Raw genomic sequence first — 22,456 nt, 5'->3', positions numbered from 1 at the left:
AATAGGAATTTCTGTCCCGAGATCAATGTTGGCGTATTACTCATCATTTCCCGCCTCCAACTCCTTGTTTCCTTACACCTTTGGAATCCTCATCCCTCCCGGTTAGGGTTGAAGGTTGTGTTAAAAGCATGTGAACAAATAGCGCATAAATACATCTGCAGGCAGAAACACGCGGTGGTTTTTGCTAATGCTGGAGCCATTTCTGTGAACATCGGGGCACGGCAGTTTTTTTTTTTAATCTCAAGGCAATTTGGATTTTCCGTCTTTTTTTTGTATTCATCAAAATTGCATTTCATGTGTGGTGAATGGTGCTATCTGTAGCTGCAGGCTGCGTTCTGCAGAGCCACTGTTGGCCTACAGCAGGCGACGTGTACGCTGAATGACAATAGCCTGCATGATTTTGATTGGACGGTCATCACTTTCCTTTCCTCACTAACTGTCACCGGTTGTCCATCAGCCAGATGCAAACAGACAAAACCATTAAAGCGGCTTCTGGCCCGCCTATATCGTGAGAACCATGTGAGACTATATGAAATTAATTGTGTACCTCCCTTTCATTTGTCATGCCTTGTTTTCCCCCTCTTGCCTGAAGCAGCCTCATTGCTGCTCTTGTTGATAATCCAGTTACCTGGTGCCGTCATGGTATTCTATGTTGGGGAGAAATAAAAAATGGAGACACAATCATCTCTCTCTCTCTCCCTCTCCCTCTCCCTCTCCCTCTCCCTCTCTCTCTCCATGGTTCCCGCGGGTCCTTAAAAAGTTACTTTTTTTCGTGTGAAATTAAGGCCATAAATAGTCCTGCTCTAGGTAAATTTGCTCTAGGTATTACATTTTGCAGAGGGGTTTTTACGACTGAGGGAAATTTTCGCACAAATCAATCACATAGTGTGTCTATTAATTACGGCATTTTCAGGAGTTTTACGTTACGTTAACACTGTAAAAAATAAAAAGTTGAGAAAACTCAAAATTGCATGGCAACTTACTGCAATCAATTTTTTTTAGTTTTGAGCCCATGAAAAGATAATTTTCCTCTTTAGACAAACTTGAAAGTTAGAGTTATACCAACTAAGATTTTTATATTTTACAAAACTCAAAAAAATAAGTCAGGGGTGTTAACTTAATATTTCAAATTAAGGTTAATATTATTAAAAAAAATAAACATTTCAAACAATGCAAAACAAGTTTTAAGTTCACTTTATTAAAATTAATAATTGGAAACTTCCATTTTACATTTCTGAATACCAGACAGCAAGCAGAGAATCGCTGTCTAAATGCAGCATACCAAAGTGCAGAAGTTTGCCATTATTGTCAAACTTGTTCTGCACGAGACGGGAGCCCAGGTTAAACGGTGACGCAACTCTCATGCCTCATACACCGCACGATCCCGAGAGCAGCCTCATTGCTGCTCTTGTTGATAATCCAGTTACCTGGTGCCGTCATGGTATTCTATGTTGGGGAGAAATAAAAAATGGAGACACAATCATCTCTCTCTCTCTCTCTCTCTCTCTCTCGCTCCCTCTCCCTCTCCCTCTCCCTCTCTCTCTCCATGGTTCCCGCGGGTCCTTAAAAAGTTACTTTTTTTCGTGTGAAATTAAGGCCATAAATAGTCCTGCTCTAGGTAAATTTGCTCTAGGTATTACATTTTGCAGAGGGGTTTTTACGACTGAGGGAAATTTTCGCACAAAACAATCACATAGTGTGTCTATTAATTACGGCATTTTCAGGAGTTTTACGTTACGTTAACACTGTAAAAAATAAAAAGTTGAGAAAACTCAAAATTGCATGGCAACTTACTGCAATCAATTTTTTTTAGTTTTGAGCCCATGAAAAGATAATTTTCCTCTTTAGACAAACTTGAAAGTTAGAGTTATACCAACTAAGATTTTTATATTTTACAAAACTCAAAAAAATAAGTCAGGGGTGTTAACTTAATATTTCAAATTAAGGTTAATATTATTAAAAAAAAAACATTTCAAACAATGCAAAACAAGTTTTAAGTTCACTTTATTAAAATTAATAATTGGAAACTTCCATTTTACATTTCTGAATACCAGACAGCAAGCAGAAAATCGCTGTCTAAATGCAGCATACCAAAGTGCAGAAGTTTGCCATTATTGTCAAACTTGTTCTGCACGAGACGGGAGCCCAGGTTAAACGGTGACGCAACTCTCATGCCTCATACACCGCACGATCCCGAGAGCTGCCTTTATTTAACACACACCCACAACACACAGTGCACCGCACACCCAACCAACGGACATGCATGTCTCGGTAACGGTGGCGGCAACACTATTCACAATAAACAACACACAAACAATAAAGACCCTAAACCCGTTAACCCCACTTAACCTAACAGAAACAAATTGACAAAAGGCAATAAACCCCTTTTTCCCAACCGGCATCACGAGTACCCAGACTCCCCGGGGGGTAGGAGTCGCCACAATATTAACCATCTGCAAATTCCGTTAGGAAACCACGTATTTTGCAAAGTGTCGAAATGCGCATGTGCACCGTAGTTGGCCTGACAGAGTCTGACTTAAACCCGTGTTTCTTGCTAACAAAGATACTACAGTGAGCCCAACTCTTGACCCAAAACTCAACATTGTTGGTTGAACTAAATTGCATTGCACAGTTGACATGAATACTTAATGTTTTATATTCATTTTACTCAGAAATCATAATGAAACCAACAATTTTAAGTTTTCGTTTTTACAGTGAACGTTGACATCAGTCATCAGGCTAACTGGCTGGCGGCACTTTTAGCTAGTGACGGTTGACATCATTAGGCCAACTTGCGCTACTTTCAGGATGGGACTGCAAATTCAGTGAGAAATGGTTTGAGGAGGATAAGTTTCGGGGGTGCTTGGAGAAGGCAGGTGACTACGAGGCAAGGTGTCATTTATGCCGAAGGTGGGAATACTAGGGACCATGGGAGCAAAAGCTCTTGAGTCCCACATGAGGTCGCAGAAACATTTCCGATACTCCGCGGCAGCTAGTGGGACTACACAGATGCCCGTATTATTTGAAAGAAGTGGACCAAAAAGTTCAGCATCCATGGCTAGTACTTCACATCAGACGGCGTTAACCAGCTTTGTTTCGCCACCAGAAACCCAGAAGGCGGAGTTATTGTGGGTTCTCCACACGGTGAGCAGACTTAATTTCTTCAAATCGAACGAGGACATTAGTAGCGTCTTGGCTGCAATGTTCCCAGATTCGGAGTTTGCGAAGTCGTTCACCTGTGGTGAAAACAAAGCGGCCTATCTTGCCAAATACGGCATCGCATCTTTCATAAAAAGAGAGCTGTCATGCAGCTTAAACGATAAACAGTACTTCCTCATGTTCGACGAGAGTATGAACAAAACCACTAAAAGCAAACAGATGGATATCCATGTGAGGTACTGGACCAAGGACGACACAGACAGCCATGTCATATTGTGGTACTATGGATCACAGTTCATGCTGGATCATTTTAACGTAGGTATTCTACAGTAAACTAATTAAATTGTGTGTGTGTGTGTGTAGGGCTTTGACTATTGCCCAAAAATCATATTCGAAGTTTGTTTGTTTATTAATATTAATATTCGAATATATTCAAATATTTCTTAATAATATTTTTGACCATTAAATTCCTTCAGTCATAGCTGGTTCAGACTACACTTCACTGCACTACGCTGAGTAGGAGTAACTACTACATAAATTAATGTGATCAATAACAAGAAGAATGCTAATAAAGAAAACAATAGAAAATGGAGCAATCATCTATTTTAATTCACCATTTACAAAAGAAGAGGTACAGGCCACAATTAATTTAATGCCTACAAATAAAAGCCCAGGACCAGACGGTTTTTCGAATGAGTTTTACAGAGAGTTTTGGACTGAACTTCACCCCATTTTTTTTTGGCATACATTTCAGTATTGCACAAAAGTGGCAAAGACCCTTTAAAGTGTTCGTCATATAGACCTATTAGCCTTTTAGACCATGATTACAAAATTATAACTAAACTACTAGCAAAAAGGTTAGAAGACATTTTACCTAAATTAATTAATCCAGATCAAGCAGGTTTTATAAAGGGGAGGTATTCTGCTGACAATATAAGGAGACTCTTGAATGTAATAAACCATTTTAACACTGGTCGGAAACCCTCTCTGCTCCTTGCACTGGACGCGGAGAAGGCATACGACCGTGTCGAATGGAACTTTCTTTTCGCTATTCTTGAAAAACTCAATATGGGACAGAATTTTATAGCGTGGATTAAATCAATTTATAATAACCCCAAAGCCGCTGTTATTACAAATGGGACTTCGTCAGACTTCTTTGTATTAAGAAGAGGAACAAGACAAGGGTGTCCTTTGTCAAGTTTGTTGTTTGTGATCGTGGTTGAATTGTTGGCATCATGTATACGAGACAATAGGCAAGGCAAGGCAAGGCAACTTTATTTATATAGCACTTTTCATACACAAGGCAGACTCAAAGTGCTTCACATATAAACATTGTCATACAATAAAATAAAATAATAGATAAGTAAAAGAAAAACATATGCAAAGAAATGGGTAAAATAGAAAAAGGCATTTTAGTATTAAAATAGAAAATAAAGGCAAAGTTAAAAAAAGCTTTTTAGAAAGTGCAATGTATTTAAGATTTTAGCAGAAAGCTATAGCAAACATAAAAGTCTTCAGTCTTGTTTTAAAGGTGCTCAGAGTTGGGGCAAGTCTTAAATCCGCTGGGAGTTTATTCCAGCTATTTGTTGCATAGTAACTAAATCCTGCTTTCCCATGTTTTGTGTTTACTCTGGGGATAATTAACAGATTGGTCTCAGAGGATCTTAGCAGTCTAGAAGGCTGATGTAGTGGAAGCATATCAGTTAAATATTTTGGGCCTAAACCATGTAGGGATTTATAGGTTAGCAACATGATTTTAAAATCAATTCTCTGACCTACAGGAAGCCATTGTAACGATTTCAGAATTGGTGTAATATGATCACATTTTTTGGTTTTTGTTAGAACTCTAGCAGCAGCATTCTGAACAAGCTGAAGCTTCCTCAGAGTTTGTTTTGGGAGACCTGTAAGGAGACCATTGCAGTAATCAAGCTTACTAGTGATAAAGGCATGTACAAGTTTTTGTAAGTCTTCGGTGGACATGAGCCCTCTAAGTCTTGCTACATTTTTAAGGTGATAATATGCCGATTTTGTAACTGATTTGATGTGACTGTCAAAATGATGATTTGCCCTAGTGGGAGCATGTAGATGTTGAATAAAGAGGGTCCTAAGATCGAACCTTGTGGGACTCCACATGTCATGTTGGTTGATTCTGATACAAAGTCGCCAATGGAAACAAAGTAGTTTCTATTTTGTAGGTAGGACCTGAACCAATTTAAGACAGTGCCTGAAAGCCCCACCCAGTTTTCTAACCTTTCCAGAAGTAATGTATGGTCTACAGTGTCGAATGCAGCACTGAGGTCAAGTAGCATTGGTATTGAGGTTTTGCCAGAGTCTGTGTTAAGACGGATGTCGTTTATAACTTTAATAAGGGCGGTCTCAGTGCTGTGCAGGGGTTGAAATCCTGATTGGAAGGTGTCATAGCAACCAGTTGATGCCAGGAAGTGATTTAGTTGCTGGAGGACAACTTTCTCAATGATTTTACTTATGAAGGGTAGATTTGATATTGGTCTGTAGTTGTTAATAATAGTGGCATCTAGGCTCCGCTTTTTTAAAAGGGGTTTAATAACTGCAGTTTTCAAAGCTTTTGGGAAATTGCCTGACTGGAGAGAGTTGTTAACTATCTGCAATATGTCTACTGCTAGGCAGTCGAAAACATTCTTAAAGAGGTTGGTAGGTATAGTATCAAGGCAACAGGTGGATGGCTTTAGTTGTGTCACAGTTTCCACAAGATTTTGAGAGTCTATAACATTAAAGCATGCCATCCTTGCCACATAATTTTTGCCTGAACAGGGTGGTAGTCCAACATTTTTGTTTGACGTGGAGATATTGATGGCGCGTCTGATACCTTCAATTTTATCAATATAAAAAGCTGCAAACTCATTGTATTTCTGCGTGGAATGGAGATCAGGTGGAATTTCTGTTGGGGGGTTGGTCAGTCTGTCAACAGTTGCATATAGGGTTTTTGCATTATTAGTGTTGGTTTTAATGATATTGGAGAAAAATGTTTCTCTAGCATTTTTTAAGTCTAAATTGTAGGCACGGAGGCTCTCTTTATAGATATCATGGTGAATATGAAGTTTTGTTTTACGCCAGATGCGTTCAACCTTCCTGCATTCCTTTTTCTGTGCTGTTACAGAAGCAGCTTTTCTCCAGGGTGCCTTTTGCTTTCCAGAAATCGTTTTAACCTTATAAGGTGCAATGACATCTATGACTTTCAAAATTTTCAAATTAAAGTTTTCTACAAGATCATCAGCAGAACATGGGTTTAGAGGTGGTAGCAAGGAGATGGCCTTTTTAAAAAAAAACATTAGAATCTTCATTGATATACCGTTTTTTGACAGTGTTTGATTTTGTCTGTATGTCGGGAATAAAAGATATGTTAAAGAAAACACAAAAGTGGTCAGACAAGGAAGGATCAGTCACAGAGAGATCAGAAACATTGAGGCCCTTTGTGATAACCAGGTCTAGAGTGTACCCCTTGCAATGAGTAGCCTCTTTCACATGTTGAGACAGTTCAAATGTGTCCAAAATGGCAAAAAGTTTTTTTGCACACTTGTCATTCAAATCATCAGTATGAAAATTGAAGTCACCAGTTATAACTAGACAGTCAAATTCTGTGGAGATGCTAGACAATAATTCTGTGAAGTCATCGAAAAAAATTGCAGAATATGTGGGTGGCCTGTAAATAATTAATAGGAGAACTCTGGGGGAGCATTTCAATACAGCACTAAGGTATTCGAACGATGGAAAATCACCAAAAAACATCTGTTTCCCCTGAAATACATTTTTAAATATAGCAGCAACCCCTCCACCTCTTTTTCCAGATCTACATGCATCAAAAAAGTTATAGTTGGGAGGAGCTGTCTCTATCAGAACGGTTGCACTGTTAATTTGTTCCAGCCATGTTTCAGTTAAAAACATAAAATCCAGTTTAGAAGTGGTAATAAAATCATTAACTAAAAATGATTTGTTATTAAGAGACCTCACATTAAGTAGAGTCATCCTGATGGTGTTGTTGATCGGCTTTAAGGTTGTTTTTGGTTTGGAGGCAATAGATATGAGATTTGTGAGGTTAGCAGTGTGTCTAAGTTTCCCTTTGTTTACTCTCTTAGTGGTTACAGCATGAATGCGAAAGTTGCCCTGCTTTGACGTAGGCAACCTTGGGTTCAGCAGATTATGTGAAACTTCCTTTATACTGTGTCTACGGCTGAACCCTTTTTTGTCTCAGTAATACTCAGGACTACTATCAGTATAGGGGGGGGGGTGGGGCGCCATCCTCTTGGGAGTTATCAGCCTGTCGCCAGGACATGGCGATGCTATCAATGACGCAGATATTCCAACATATTCCAGTCTCTTATATTCGGCTGGAAAATCGCAAAGGGAGGAGACATTGTGAGTCCTAAGCTCTCTCCCACAGCTGTGGGAGAGATGAGGCTGGAGGTCATTGTCGATGAGGTAATACAGAGGAAGAGGAAGGGGGTGGTCGTTCCCCGCCAAGCCGGCCACCCCCCTCAGCACAGTGTTGATGGCGTAGGGCGGGCTGTTGTCTCTCTTCAAGGTCTGTGGGCTGTCTGCTATCTGTGTGTCAGGTAGTGGACATAGAGAACATTTGTGGGGGGGGGGGGAAGCTGTAGTCTCACTTCTTCTCAGCTCGCCTCAATGGCGACTGGTTATTGTTCCGTCTCTGTCCGTACTGTCCGTCCGGACGCATCTCGGGGCTCAGGGGTGCATGGGTGGCAGGCGCGTTCGTGGACACTTGAAGTGGCGGGATTAATTTCAGTGACGGGCTGATACATGTCTTCTTCTCAACCTGTGCTCTGATTGTGGCCTGTGCGTCAGACCATGGCTGTGGGCTGTCTGCTATCTGTGTGTCAGATTTTGGCAGAGTAGTTGTGTGGGGGAGGCTGTAGTCTCGCTTCTTCTCAACCTGTGCTCTGATTGTGGCCTGTGCGTCAGACCATGGCAAGATTGTGGCCTGTGCGTAAAGCGAGAAGAGAAGATTGTCCCTCAACAGTTTTGAGCCTTACCTGTTTGGGTGTAGGCCATCTGCTCTGACAATAGTGATATTAAAGGACTGAAAATCAATAACGAGGAACATAAAATATCCTTATTTGCAGATGATATAATTGTATACATAAAAGAACCAGATCAGTCGTTAACATACTTATATAATGAAATTCAACAATTTGGAAAATACTCAGGATATAAAATAAATTTCAACAAATCTAACGCCTGTCTCTTGCACATGATGCCAACACAAATAATGCTCGACTGTGAAGGGGTTTAAATACTTGGGAATAAGCATTACACCGCAGCTGGAGAACTTGTATAAAGAAAATTACTGTCCCCTTATAGAAAAGATAAAAAACGATCTGTGTAAATGGTCCACACTTCCTCTATCCCTATTAGGAAGAGTACATGTGATAAAAATGAACGTCCTTCCAAGATAGAATTTTCTTGTTCAAATGTTACCGTGTTACCTATCTACAGAATTTTTGAATGCTTTAAATAGACATATTTCTAAATTTATTTGGTGCAACAAGATGCACAGGATAAAACTACTGACTCTTATGAAGCCGGAGTCCATGGGGGGTCTCGGTCTTCCCAATTTTCAATATTATTTTTGGTCAGCTCAGTTACGAAATGTAGTGACATGGTCACTGGGAAGACAGGACTCACAATGGATTCAAATGGAAGCCAAATTAGTCGACCCTTTACCTTTGGACTCTCTCATATTTATAAAACAATTTACCAGAATAAAGGACATAGGTGACTGTTTCACTATTGTTAATACACTTCGATCTTGGAAGGACAGTTCAAAAGAACATGGCATTACCAATTATACTTCCACATTTTCTCCTATGTATCGTAACCCAGATCTATACAAAGACCTAGCCTCGATTAATATACAAAAATGGGCTCAGTTGGGAATAAAGCAATTCAAGGACTTGTTTCACAGAAAAATATGCAGTTGAAATCCTTTATAGAGTTAAGAATAGAATATGGCATTCCAAATACAGATTTCTTTAAAGGGACACTGTGTAAAAATTACTCCCATCTAGTGGTACAATTGAATATTGCATTCAAACTAATAGTGCTCGCTTGTTCAAAAACTACGGTGGGCAGTATGTGCCAAGAAGCTGTTTCATGACATCCAATACTACCTCATCGATTCATTCGAGAGATGATGAAGTTCGTTCAAACAAATTTCAAACTGCATTGAATCATTAGTGTAAGCTAATGATGTATGAGTAATTATTCCTCGAGCAAGATAGTGAATTATTTCAGTCATCATTCACGCTGGCTCAGAGTGAAAACGCGTTTGCATTTCCTGTACCACATAGTGCTTTTTGTCCCTCTCGGCAGTTCATAGACCGGAAGAACGTGGAAGCTTACATGAAGCTTATCCGTCCTATGTAACTACATATTAATTATTCTTCGCTCAGGAGGATAAGTGAGATTATTTTACACCAACGAGGACTTATTTATGAATGAATACGTTGATTTGAGGAAATAAATGAATTCAAATATTACACAGTGTCCCTTTAAGTACTTACAAATGCGGAATGTTATACAGTCACTCAGAAGAGAAAACATGCTAAGATCTGGGGCCGTATTCACAAAGGATCTTAGGGCTAAAAGTAGGTCCTAACTGGCGAATTTAGGAGTAGCTCCTAAAAATAATTGGTGTGTCACTCTTAAATTTAGGACTCCTAACTTTTTTCACTGACGTGTGTCCCGATAGGACTCACTATATTGGTGCACCTAGCCGTTCCAGAATCACTCCAGAATCATGCTGTGACACCATGCTTTCAACAAAGTCACCATATATATTGTGTATCTCATATCTTATGATAAAGAAAATTGGTTTCTTTATAACTTCTTATATACCTCTTATGATAAAGTAAATTGATTGCTTTATAACTTATTGTGTATCAAATATGTTTTATGATAAGGTAAATTGATTACCTTATAACTTCTTTAATGCTTGCATATGTTTTATGATAAGGTAAATTGATTACCTTATAACTTCTTTGATGCTTACATATTTTTTATGATAAGGTAAATTGATTACCTTATAACTTCTTTAATGCTTACGTATATTTTATGATAAGGTAAATTGATTACCTTATAACTTCTTTAATGCTTACGTATATTTTATGATAAGGTAAATTGATTACCTTATAACTTCTTCAATGCTTACATTTATTTTAGGATAAAGAAAATTGGTTTCTTTATAACTGCTTGTGTGAAAGTAAATTGCTTACTTTAGATTTTCTTATGTGTTAAAATTATGTGCCTTAAAATGTCTTACCATAGGGCTAACTGGTTACATTATATACACTTTTATGTAGTAAATTGAATGCTTAAACATGTCTCCTTGTGGAGAAACATTGGAGGAATACAAAGAACATGTGTCCCTTTAGACCCCATGATGTATGAACACAACTTCAAGCTCCTTGTGTTGCCCCTCGGGCAAAATAAGGGAAACTCTGGGACGTTTGTCAAAGGATCTTTTGTTATCAGGAGAGTAAAACAGGGAAATCGGCAGAGAAAGCTCAGTTAGTTCGTTGGTCCTCGGTCTTTTTGGTTCTTCTGCTGCTGGTGTGGTGCCGTGTGTTCTCTGCCCTGCTCTTGCTCTTCTGCTTCCAAAAAACAGCGGCCTTCAGAGCAATAGATTTTTATCTTAGGGACTCTGACACCGTAGCGCTCGGTTCAGACTCTGTTTTCTTTTTAGTTTAGATTTAGAAATCCAACCTCGGCTCCACCCGAGAGGACGCTTGGTACTTAGACTTAGAAACCCAACCTCGGCTCCACCCGAGAGGACGCTTGGTACTTAGACTTAGAAACCCAACCTTGGCTCCACCCAAGAGGACGTTGGTACTTCCAACCTCAAGGGCCTCTTGAGAGGAAGCTATATACTTTAAATAGGAAACTTCTTTAGCACTAACTTAGTCTTAAGCGTGATTAACTCAACAAAGGCAACTCTCGGGGTCATGCGGTGCACTGAGGCACGAGAGTTGCGTCAACGTTAAAACCTAGACTTAGAAACCCAACCTTGGCTCCACCCGAGAGGACGCTTGGTACTTAGACTTAGAAATCCAACCTTGGCTCCACCCGAGAGAACGCTTGGTACTTAGACTTAGAAATCCAACCTTGGCTCCACCCGAGAGAACGTTTGGTACCTAGACTTAGAAATCCAACCTTGGCTCCACCCAAGAGGACGTTGGTACTTTAAATAGGCCATTTTTCATCTATTTTCTTCTTCTTTTTACTGTCTTTTCTTTTCAAATCTATACTCAGTTGTAAAAGTGATTTTGTTTATTGGACCTAAAAATAAATCTACCTGACTACATTTGTAGTAGGTTAACTCAATCGTTCGAGTCCTTTTCCCTGTCGACTCCTCGACACAGGCAAAGCAGAACGACACGCGCTCTCCCAGCTGATCCCCTCACGGTGAGTGGCGCATTGTACAGGCAATGGTTGATTGTGACTGACGTGTATAGGGGGTGACAAGGCAAAAAAGATACATCATCATTTCGTATTAACTATTATTGTTTCGAGAGACTTTGGTCCCGCTAAACGGACGGGTCTGAATTCGTATTAAAGTAAAAACTGTTGTGAAGGGACTTAACAGAGTGACCTGGGTCGGACCGGATTAAGACTGAGCCGAGCCGGACCGAGCGCCTCCGTGAAACCAACGATTCACGGAGACAAGTGGGTCTCGACCTAGGTTGGTCCCGGGGAGCGTACGTGCGACACCCAGACTCACACACACACACACACACAAAACACCCCCCGCGGAGCGGTGTGTGTGTGTCGTACGCGATCGTTCCCATAAATCACCGCGCGTGCGGTGTCCAACACTCGACATGGCGCCCAACGTGGGGCTGTAGCTAGTCAAAGAGACTAGGCAGTCCAGTGCACGAATCGCACACCTAAAATAAAAAAGACCGTAACTAATCCACGGACCAGTCTTGGTCTTAATTTTCGATCATTGATATTAATAAACTATAGTTGCATTGTGATTTGTTGTGGTTATTGATTATTGCTTGTGAGTGGTCAATGATTGTAATCCTGTTGCGATTGTAACTTGATAGTTGTTTTTTCCCCATATTTGCGTCTTGTGAGGCTGTGACTAGACAACGGACTAGGCAGTCTTGGTTTTGAATTGTGAGAAAATTGATTGATTTTCATTGGCATTGATAGCTATGATTGTTGTGGTTGGTTGAAATTATTGATTATTGGTTGGCAATGGTCGATGGTTTTTGATTATATTACAATTATCAAGTTTTGGTTATTTCTGCTTGTTAGCGTGCCTAATACATTATTGGGGTTAAAGGTACCATCTCATCTCAAAATAAAGTAGTCTAATGAGATCGGTATTTGTGCTAAAAGTAACGTTACACCTTAATTTTATTTCTAATCGATTTAATTTTCAAGTTAAACGGGTCCGACTGGTCTAAAAAGCCAGGCCGTTTTGACTTCAAAATTAAACAGAGGCCCGACTGGTCAGGAGAACCAGGCAGCCCTATCTAAATAGATTTAAAGGATAAATTAAGTTAGCCCCATAAAATAAAATAAAAAATAAAATATAAATAAAATAATTTTATTAAAGGTACCATCTCACCTAAAAATAAAGTAGTCTAATAAGACAGGTAATTGTGCTAGGAGTAACGTTACACCTTAATTTTATTTCTAATCGATTTAATTTTCAAGTTAAACGGGTCCGACTGGTCTAAAAAGCCAGGCCGTTTTGACTTCAAAATTAAACAGAGGCCCGACTGGTCAGGAGAACCAGGCAGCCCTATCTAAATAGATTTAAAGGATAAATTAAGTTAGCCCCATAAAATAAAATAAAAAATAAAATATAAATAAAATAATTTAATTAAAAGGTACCATCTCACCTAAAAATAAAGTAGTCTAATAAGACAGGTAATTGTGCTAGGAGTAACGTTACACCTTAATTTTATTTCTATTCGATTTAATTTTCAAGTTAAACTGGCCCGATCGGTCTAAAAAGCCAGGCCGTTTTGACTTCAAAATTAAACAGAGGCCCGACTGGTCAGGAGAACCAGGCGGCCCTATCTAAATGGACTTAAAGGATAAATTAAGTTAGCCCCATAAAATAAAATAAAAAATAAAATAAATATAAATAAAATAATTTTATTAAAGGTACCATCTCACCTAAAAATAAAATAGTCTGATAAGATAGGTAATTGTGCTAAGAGTAACATTCCACTTTAATTTTATTTTTATTCGATTTAATTTTCAAGTTAAGCGGGTCCGACTGGTCTAAAAAGCCAGGCCGTTTTTGTCTTAGAAAATTGATCGGAGCCTACTGGTCTAAAAAGCCAGGGCCGTCTCTGTCTTCGAAATTGAACGGGTTCTACTGGTCTAAAAAGCCAGACCGTTTTGTCTTCGAAGATAGAACGGCGCCTACTGGTCTAAAAAGCCAGGGCCGTCTCGGTCTTCGAAATTGAACGGGTCCTACTGGTCTAAAAAACCAGGCCGTTTTTGTCTTCGAAAATAGAACGGCGCCTACTGGTCTAAAAAGCCAGGTAATCTGCTATATTATGTTAGGAGGCCTGACTGGTCCGAAAAAACCAGACAGACTTACCTGAATAATCTTCTATATTATGTTAGGAGGCCTGACTGGTCCGAAAAAACCAGACAGCCTTACCTGAATAATCTGCTATATTATGTTAGGAGGCCTGACTGGTCCGAAAAAACCAGACAGCCTTACCTGAATAATCTTCTATATTATGTTAGGAGGCCTGACTGGTCCGAAAAAACCAGACAGCCTTACCTGAATAATCTGCTATATTATGTTAGGAGGCCTGACTGGTCCGAAAAAACCAGACAGCCTTACCTGAATAATCTTCTATATTATGTTAGGAGGCCTGACTGGTCCGAAAAAACCAGACAGCCTTACCTGAATAATCTACTATATTATGTTAGGAGGCCTGACTGGTCCGAAAAAACCAGACAGCCTTACCTGAATAATCTGCTATATTATGTTAGGAGGCCTGACTGGTCCGAAAAAACCAGACAGCCTTACCTGAATAATCTGCTATATTATGTTAGGAGGCCTGACTGGTCCGAAAAAACCAGACAGCCTCACCTAAATAATCGTTACGGATACAATAGGCTAGCCACCTGAAAGATATTAAAGCAGGTCTCTAACAGAGTTATTTCTTTCTAAGGTAATAATCCACCGTAGCGCGCAGGTCTCTAACGGAGTTACACTTCATAGAAATAATATTCCACCTGGTGAAAAAAAAAAAGGGTTTTCCCCCCCCTTTATGGTGAATACGGCAGGTGGCTAAAAGGAGTGCATCCAGCATATTTGTTGAGAGTGATGTTCCACCTAGTTATATAGGTCTGGCAACGGAGTCATTTCTTAATAGAGCTCGTTTCCCACCTGTTACAGAGGGTTTTTTCCTTGTTCCCCCCCCCCCCCTTTTGTGGATTAACGCAGGTTGGCAAAATAAATTATGAGCTAAATTTCCACCTGCTAGAAAGGGTTCTAGCCCCCCCTCCCCCCCCCCCCCTCTTTTTGTGGATTAAAGCAGGTAGGCGGAGAAGTCATTTGTTGAGGTTTGTTCTTAATAAAAGCTAATTTTCCACCTGGTAGAGAGGGTCTTTCCCCCCCCCCCTTCATAGTAAATAGAACAGGTGGACGAGGGAGTTTAATTTGTTGAGGGTAACATTCCACCTAGTTATATAGGTCTGGCAACGGAGTTATTCTTAACAGAGCTGATTTTCCACCTGGCCAAGGGGGTCTCCCCTCCCCTTGTTTATGAAGGTTATTACTGGAGTTATTTTGTCATGCAGTAATTTGGTTCGTGATAAAAGCTTTGTCCTAGGAAAAACGTTTTTCCCCTCTCTTCCCCCCCCTTATAGTAAATAGTGCAGGTGGCTAAAAGAGTTATATCTGATGAGGATGACATCCTACCTAGTTGTATAGGTCTCTTGAGGAGGCATTCTTGCGTATGGCTAATTTCCACCTGGTGATAAAAGGTTACCCCTCCCCCTATTAATAAAAAGGTTGCTAAAGGATTTATTTTTTTCATGGAGTAATTTGATTTGTGATAAGAAATAACATTCTACCTTGTAATGAAAGGGTTGGCCCCCTAAAGTATTGAAGCAGGTGGCTAAAGGAGTTGTATCTGATGAGGGTGACATCCTACCTAGTTGTATAGGTCTCTTGAGGATGCATTCTTGCGTATGACTAATTTCCACCTGGTAATAAAAGGTTTGCCCCTTCCCTAGTTAGATAAAGCAGGTTGTCAACGGAGTTATTTCTCGTCATGGAGTAATTTGATTTGTGATAAGAAATAATATTCCACCTGTTAAAACGGGTTAACCCCCGGAGCGTAAGTAAGAATAAGTATAGTTAGTTTGATAAGAGAGTAATTCTAGTCAAAGATAAAAGTCCATTAATAAAGAGGCAACCTGAGTTAAATAAATAAAAGTCCACTTAGAAGTTTCAATAAGAGATAGTAAAATAAGTTATCTTATCTGAAAACAAAATCCCACCTAAATATAGATTAGGTTAAAAAAAGGAGTAACCTGTGTTAAAAGTAAAAATTCCCCCTAAAAGTTGCGATATTAAAAATAAAATAAATAAAAATAAAACATGAGCAGAACGGCTGCCTCTGAGATAGGGGAGCGAGATGTCGAGATAGATACCCTGGAGGACGGGGAGATCTCGGAAAGATATGATGAGCCTCAGGGAGGACCTGGACATGGAGGACCATGGAGAGCACTAACGCCACACGCCCTTTCCCCGGTCCCTCCTCGAAGAAACTCCCAGGTGATAGAGATACCTGGGTCCGTGGTACCAGAGCCATGGGCGCCCTCAGATTTCATAAGAGGACCATGGCAGGAGGGACAGGTGACCATATACCAGGGCGACCTGTGGAGCTGTCCTCTGCCCCGAGGACCAGGAGAAAAGGTTTACATGTTGAATCCCACCAATCCAAATCTAGCTCATGATTCGGGTGCCGCTCGAGCACTGAGGGATAGATTCCCCACGCTAACGGATAGATTTACTCAGGATCAAAGGCTAAATAACCGGCTACCATTCCACACCCCATCAGCCCACCTACAAACAAACAAGGAGCATGGACTGGTGGGAATAGTGCATTGCTGCTACCTCCCCAGGCAGGGGCACCAGACGGTCAAAGACCAACAGGTGGTGCTAGAGGAAGTGATGAACCTAGGAATACAGACGGTACTCGATATGGGAGACCCCCCCCAATCAGGATTGTCCTGCCAGTGTTTGGAGGTGGTGGTTTCCAATATGAAACACATGCGTTTACCTTGGCCTTCCATAGACTGATCTGGGAAAACCCCACCATTCGCTTCACTTTGGTGACCCACTCGGTAGAAGAGTATGAAGAATTGACGGAACAATTGACAGATCGAGTAACTCTCGACCAACCCTGGAATAAAGGGACCCCCCAAGCCGAATTAATCTACGGACCACAAAGAGGAGAGCCAACACGACCGGGGGCTCCACCGGCCCAGGGGACCCAGGGTTTTGACCAATACAGGCCCCCCGCATATAACTATGGGGGTTCGGAACTGGTGGGGCCACACCATCCGGCATTCTGGGTCAACGCGGAACGGGACCATGCTCCGGTACAACATCCAGCACCAATGGACATGGCCACCCCAGATCTAAATCCGGCTCCAATATTGGTAAGGCCAATCCCAGTTAGGGGACTGATCAACCCTAACCGTGGAGGAGACCCCATGCATAGTCAAGTGCAGAGGACTCATGACCTATACCCGGTACCAGACTATCGGTATCCCGAACCCCGCCGGCAACAAAGGGAAGAAAGTCACACACTCCCATCTCATAAACACCAAGAAGGGTCCCACAGATCCCTGAAGGCACAAAAGGAGGAACCCCCTACCCGGAATCAAAATTCCGCCAAGGAACAATCAAGGTCAACGGGCAGACAAAGACCACAACCACCTTTCTTAGAAGAAGAGAGGTATGAAGAAGAGAGTGAAGGAGAAGGGGAATACGAAATGTATAACCCACCGAGAGGAAGGAGGCAGGGAGTGCCAGGATACAGGTGTGGGGATATAAACCCTGACAAATACCCGTGTATTAATGAAAAAACCTGTATGAATAAAATAGCAGCGAAGATTGATAATACTAATAATGAATGTAAAAATGGAGTATTGAATGAAATTGCGGTGATACTACGGAGTGAATTTTTGGACGTCGGATGTATAAAATTAGCAATTGAAGAAATGACTTGCGGTCATAAAAATCTATTTATCTGGAAAAATGTTTTATATGCGAACATAATGTGTCTGCCTTGCCGCCCCCTTCTCTGCTGTAAACCCGGGGGGACTGGGAGGAGCCTATCAATTTCGCTCCCGCTTTAATGGGAGGATGTTGGGAACTAGTTCCACATTTTTTTGTTAAAAGCGGATCGCAAAACAATAACTCTTGGACACTCCTAAACCCTGTTTTTCAGATGGCAGGGGCGGGCGGATCACACGGCACCACCACCAAGTGGTCAGAGAACCCCCTTTATGAGGGCCACATTCAGAGTTTAGAGAACTAAACTTCAACAGGTACACATGTGACACCAGGAACATGTGTGAAGTGCAATACCAAATGTTTTCTCCCTGTATGGACAGGGTTGAAGAAAGATTAAAAAAAAAATACAGCAAGGATGTAGCCAACCTGCAAGACCCAGAGGTTGTTAACGGCTATGTACACGGAGCAAAAGGTTCCCCAAGAGGAACCACATGAACCTGCTGGGGGTCACTGCAGCTCCACATTGGTGGAGCTGCCCTGACATCAGCAGGTGACGTCACACAAAGCATAATATACACCATAGGAGGATGGATTTGGCCGTTAATAAAGACTCTACTGATATGGTGTGGTTATGTCTTGCTGGGCCTTTTATGCTTAGGGGTCATATACTATATGATCAAAATAGGCCTTGGGCAACTCGTAAGAAATTTTTGTAGCAAACAATCGTCCAATGTAAAGAAGCAGGAGGAGAGTAATGCGTGAAGTAGGCCGGCCTATACCACATGATTTTATCTTAACAAACAGACCAACACATATAGACTCACAAGAGACAAGAATCAAGCTGCAGCCAAGTCCTACAGATTCTACCTTCACTCCACATCGAGCCCAGACAGAAGCAAAACTTGAGCAGCCCGGAAATCCTGATAGAATATGGCAAGCAATATAACCTCGACACCAATGGAGGGAGCAAACAATTGCACCCCGGGAGAGTCCGAGATCACTGGCTTAACCCAGGTAATATTTCGAACCATATTCTATAGAGACATGTTTGCTATAGTTATGTACTCTATCATGGCCTGCTTCCACCTCTTAAAAGAAGGAAGGTTAATGGGAGGAGCATTAGCATTGCTATACCTACTTAAGGCCTATGCAGCTTTTTATTATACTGGAACAATCATTCCATCCTACAATATTATATTCCTATATCAAATGTACCTACCAGTCAAGCTAAGAGGATGGACTTGTGTGAATTTTCTCATGTATGTTGTCTCCGTACTAGGACATGCTATAGAATATTTAGGAGGGGAGAACAAGACACTCATTAATCTAGGAGTGGCTGTAAGCCTGGTTATTATCTACCTCACGTACTTAGACCAGCTCAATAGAAACTCCCAAGGCAGCCTACGGAAACAATGTGAGAAAATAGCTAGTCAGGTAGCAATAATGACCACAGCCTGTGTACTAAGCACGGTTGTTGAAATAGATCCGGCATGGGCTGTAATCTGTTATACTAATTATGTGGCGGGACGGGTAAAGAATAACTAACATCTAGGGTCAGTGTCAAGAGGACTCTGACCAAAAAACTCCTTTCCCCTTTCCTATACTAATAAAAACTGTTAACTAATCACTGGCTTAACCCGGCCTATACAGCCAGATGGAGCTCCGGAAACCCCCAAACCGGAGACCGGAGGAATGACTGAAAACAATAGCGGACCAGCTAGAGCTACGGCAGACACGGAGGTGGCTGGTATAGTAGAAAGCATGTCCAACGTTGTAATCACTTATTCTTTCGAAGAATGGCCCACATTAGGTGGACCAAGCTATCCAACCCGAAATAAGAAATCCAAAACTCCCTTAAAAATCTCGGATGACACCCCACGTGACGTGGGATATATAGGAAGCACGTTAGCGGTAGAAATGCAAGAAGTAATTGACCAGGTGATGGAAGATCACCATAACAACCCAATTCAAATTAACCCTGATGCGGACACCTCAGACCCCTTTTTCTTAGAATCGTTTATTCAAGGAATAGGCGACCTCACTGGGGACAATAGAGAGTTGCCTCCGGGGGAACAGGATAACCCAGACGGAGAGATTACGGAAGCCTCTTCAACCGAAAGGAGGGTAACGTTTAACTTAGAGACTGGAAGCTCCTCGCCTAGCGACAATGACTGTCATTCTCCAGGCGAGGAGGGTGGTCACTGGGGAAATCTAGATAGAAACCCATATGCTAGATATCGATGCGACCCAGGAGACAAAATAGTAGTAGATAGTAAAACTAAGGGGGCCAGGGTGTTGTCTTCACTTTGTTCTCCCGTTTATAGCCAAAGGAATCCCCCAGCTAACCAAGGGCTAGCACCCAGAGAAGTAATGATTTATCAATGTCCGGCGAATACCCCCAGGGGCCACAGACTAGATGGGCGGTCCTTGAACCGGGTGTCCCAAGCTCCCCGCTCAAGAAAGGAGCCTTATGACCTAACAAGGGGACGGGGCGACACACAGACGAGACTCAGACAGCCTAGAGAGATGAGCAGCCATGGATTTCTCTCTCCTGCATCTAACACTCATGCCCAAGGAGGACCAAACTTCAGGACTCGTGCGGCACCAAGAGACACAACTCCAATGCGGTCTCCACCCCTGATGGGCGTTGGGGCCCTCGTACGGGGCCACACTAGGTCTCTCCCTGCTCAACGACCAGAATACTCCCAACATACTCGGGGGAAAGGCTCCCACCCCCCCTCTGAGGTGGTTTTCCGAGAACAAGGAGCAGGCAAAAACCAGCTGTTCCAGTTCAAAGAGGGAAAGTGGTTCAGGACGAACAACCACAATTTAAAGAACCCAGAGTGGGCCTTCGACCACATTTGCGGTCTCCGGCTGGGACCCCGAGGATGGCCCCAGATAAATGAGGTCTACCAACACATCTGGCCCCTCAACTCCATCAGAGAAGCTGACCACCTGATGCAGTACTCCACTCTCGTCGCCTCCTCACCAGAGGACACCAGGAGGTATTCTGACCCGAGCATTATACACCTGTCCCGGAAGCTGTTTTTTCATCTCCCCACAAGGAAGAGATTCTGTATCCTGGAAGGCGGCAATGGACGACACATCATCTACTTGGAACAACCCCAACCCCCTTCCATCTGGGATTGGGCTCCGACTTCGGATGAAGTTGGACCCCCCAGGCCTTGGCGCACATAAACAGAGAACTTGGGCCCCCACAATGACAACACCCACACACTAGTACACATACACTCACGCATACACAAGTACACATATGCACATAAACTGATACGGCATAGGTGCATGGGAGGATGACGTGTGTCCCGATAGGACTCACTATATTGGTGCACCTAGCCGTTCCAGAATCACTCCAGAATCATGCTGTGACACCATGCTTTCAACAAAGTCACCATATATATTGTGTATCTCATATCTTATGATAAAGAAAATTGGTTTCTTTATAACTTCTTATATACCTCTTATGATAAAGTAAATTGATTGCTTTATAACTTATTGTGTATCAAATATGTTTTATGATAAGGTAAATTGATTACCTTATAACTTCTTTAATGCTTGCATATGTTTTATGATAAGGTAAATTGATTACCTTATAACTTCTTTGATGCTTACATATGTTTTATGATAAGGTAAATTGATTACCTTATAACTTCTTTAATGCTTACGTATATTTTATGATAAGGTAAATTGATTACCTTATAACTTCTTTAATGCTTACGTATATTTTATGATAAGGTAAATTGATTACCTTATAACTTCTTCAATGTTTACATTTATTTTAGGATAAAGAAAATTGGTTTCTTTATAACTGCTTGTGTGAAAGTAAATTGCTTACTTTAGATTTTCTTATGTGTTAAAATTATGTGCCTTAAAATGTCTTACCATAGGGCTAACTGGTTACATTATATACACTTTTATGTAGTAAATTGAATGCTTAAACATGTCTCCTTGTGGAGAAACATTGGAGGAATACAAAGAACATGTGTCCCTTTAGACCCCATGATGTATGAACACAACTTCAAGCTCCTTGTGTTGCCCCTCGGGCAAAATAAGGGAAACTCGGGGACGTTTGTCAAAGGATCTTTTGTTATCAGGAGAGTAAAACAGGGAAATCGGCAGAGAAAGCTCAGTTAGTTCGTTGGTCCTCAGTCTTTTTGGTTCTTCTGCTGCTGGTGTGGTGCCGTGTGTTCTCTGCCCTGCTCTTGCTCTTCTGCTTCCAAAAAACAGCGGCCTTCAGAGCAATAGATTTTTATCTTAGGGACTCTGACACCGTAGCGCTCGGTTCAGACTCTGTTTTCTTTTTAGTTTAGATTTAGAAATCCAACCTCGGCTCCACCCGAGAGGACGCTTGGTACTTAGACTTAGAAACCCAACCTCGGCTCCACCCGAGAGGACGCTTGGTACTTAGACTTAGAAACCCAACCTTGGCTCCACCCAAGAGGACGTTGGTACTTCCAACCTCAAGGGCCTCTTGAGAGGAAGCTATATACTTTAAATAGGAAACTTCTTTAGCACTAACTTAGTCTTAAGCATGATTAACTCAACAAAGGCAACTCTCGGGGTCATGCGGTGCACTGAGGCACGAGAGTTGCGTCAACGTTAAAACCTAGACTTAGAAACCCAACCTTGGCTCCACCCGAGAGGACGCTTGGTACTTAGACTTAGAAATCCAACCTTGGCTCCACCCGAGAGAACGCTTGGTACTTAGACTTAGAAATCCAACCTTGGCTCCACCCGAGAGAACGTTTGGTACCTAGACTTAGAAATCCAACCTTGGCTCCACCCAAGAGGACGTTGGTACTTTAAATAGGCCATTTTTCATCTATTTTCTTCTTCTTTTTACTGTCTTTTCTTTTCAAATCTATACTCAGTTGTAAAAGTGATTTTGTTTATTGGACCTAAAAATAAATCTACCTGACTACATTTGTAGTAGGTTAACTCAATCGTTCGAGTCCTTTTCCCTGTCGACTCCTCGACACAGGCAAAGCA

The 22,456-nt window shown here is 41.5% G+C and overlaps 1 protein-coding gene across 3 annotated transcripts in view; it reads left to right on the top strand.

Moving 5' to 3' along the window:
• The window catches only part of LOC130393568 (uncharacterized), a 73,097-nt gene extending 52,138 nt beyond the window's left edge, over positions 1 to 20,959 (top strand). For 2 of the 3 annotated variants that reach the window (XM_056604252.1, XM_056604254.1), the window contains one exon: positions 17,664 to 20,959. In XM_056604252.1, coding sequence (XP_056460227.1) covers positions 19,142 to 20,647 — 1,506 coding nt within the window. In that variant the 5' untranslated portion in view covers positions 17,664 to 19,141 and the 3' untranslated portion in view covers positions 20,648 to 20,959. Of the gene's footprint in view, positions 1 to 10,332; positions 11,617 to 17,663 lie in introns of those variants that run through there. The other variant, XM_056604253.1, reaches the window with a different exon arrangement.
• The last annotated feature ends 1,497 nt before the right edge of the window (positions 20,960 to 22,456 follow it).

The sequence above is a fragment of the Gadus chalcogrammus genome, chromosome 12 (assembly GCF_026213295.1).
Source record: "Gadus chalcogrammus isolate NIFS_2021 chromosome 12, NIFS_Gcha_1.0, whole genome shotgun sequence".
NCBI classification, from domain to species: domain Eukaryota; kingdom Metazoa; phylum Chordata; class Actinopteri; order Gadiformes; family Gadidae; genus Gadus; species Gadus chalcogrammus.
Note: the sequence above shows the minus strand (reverse complement) of the source record. Positions and strands in the feature narration are given on the sequence as shown.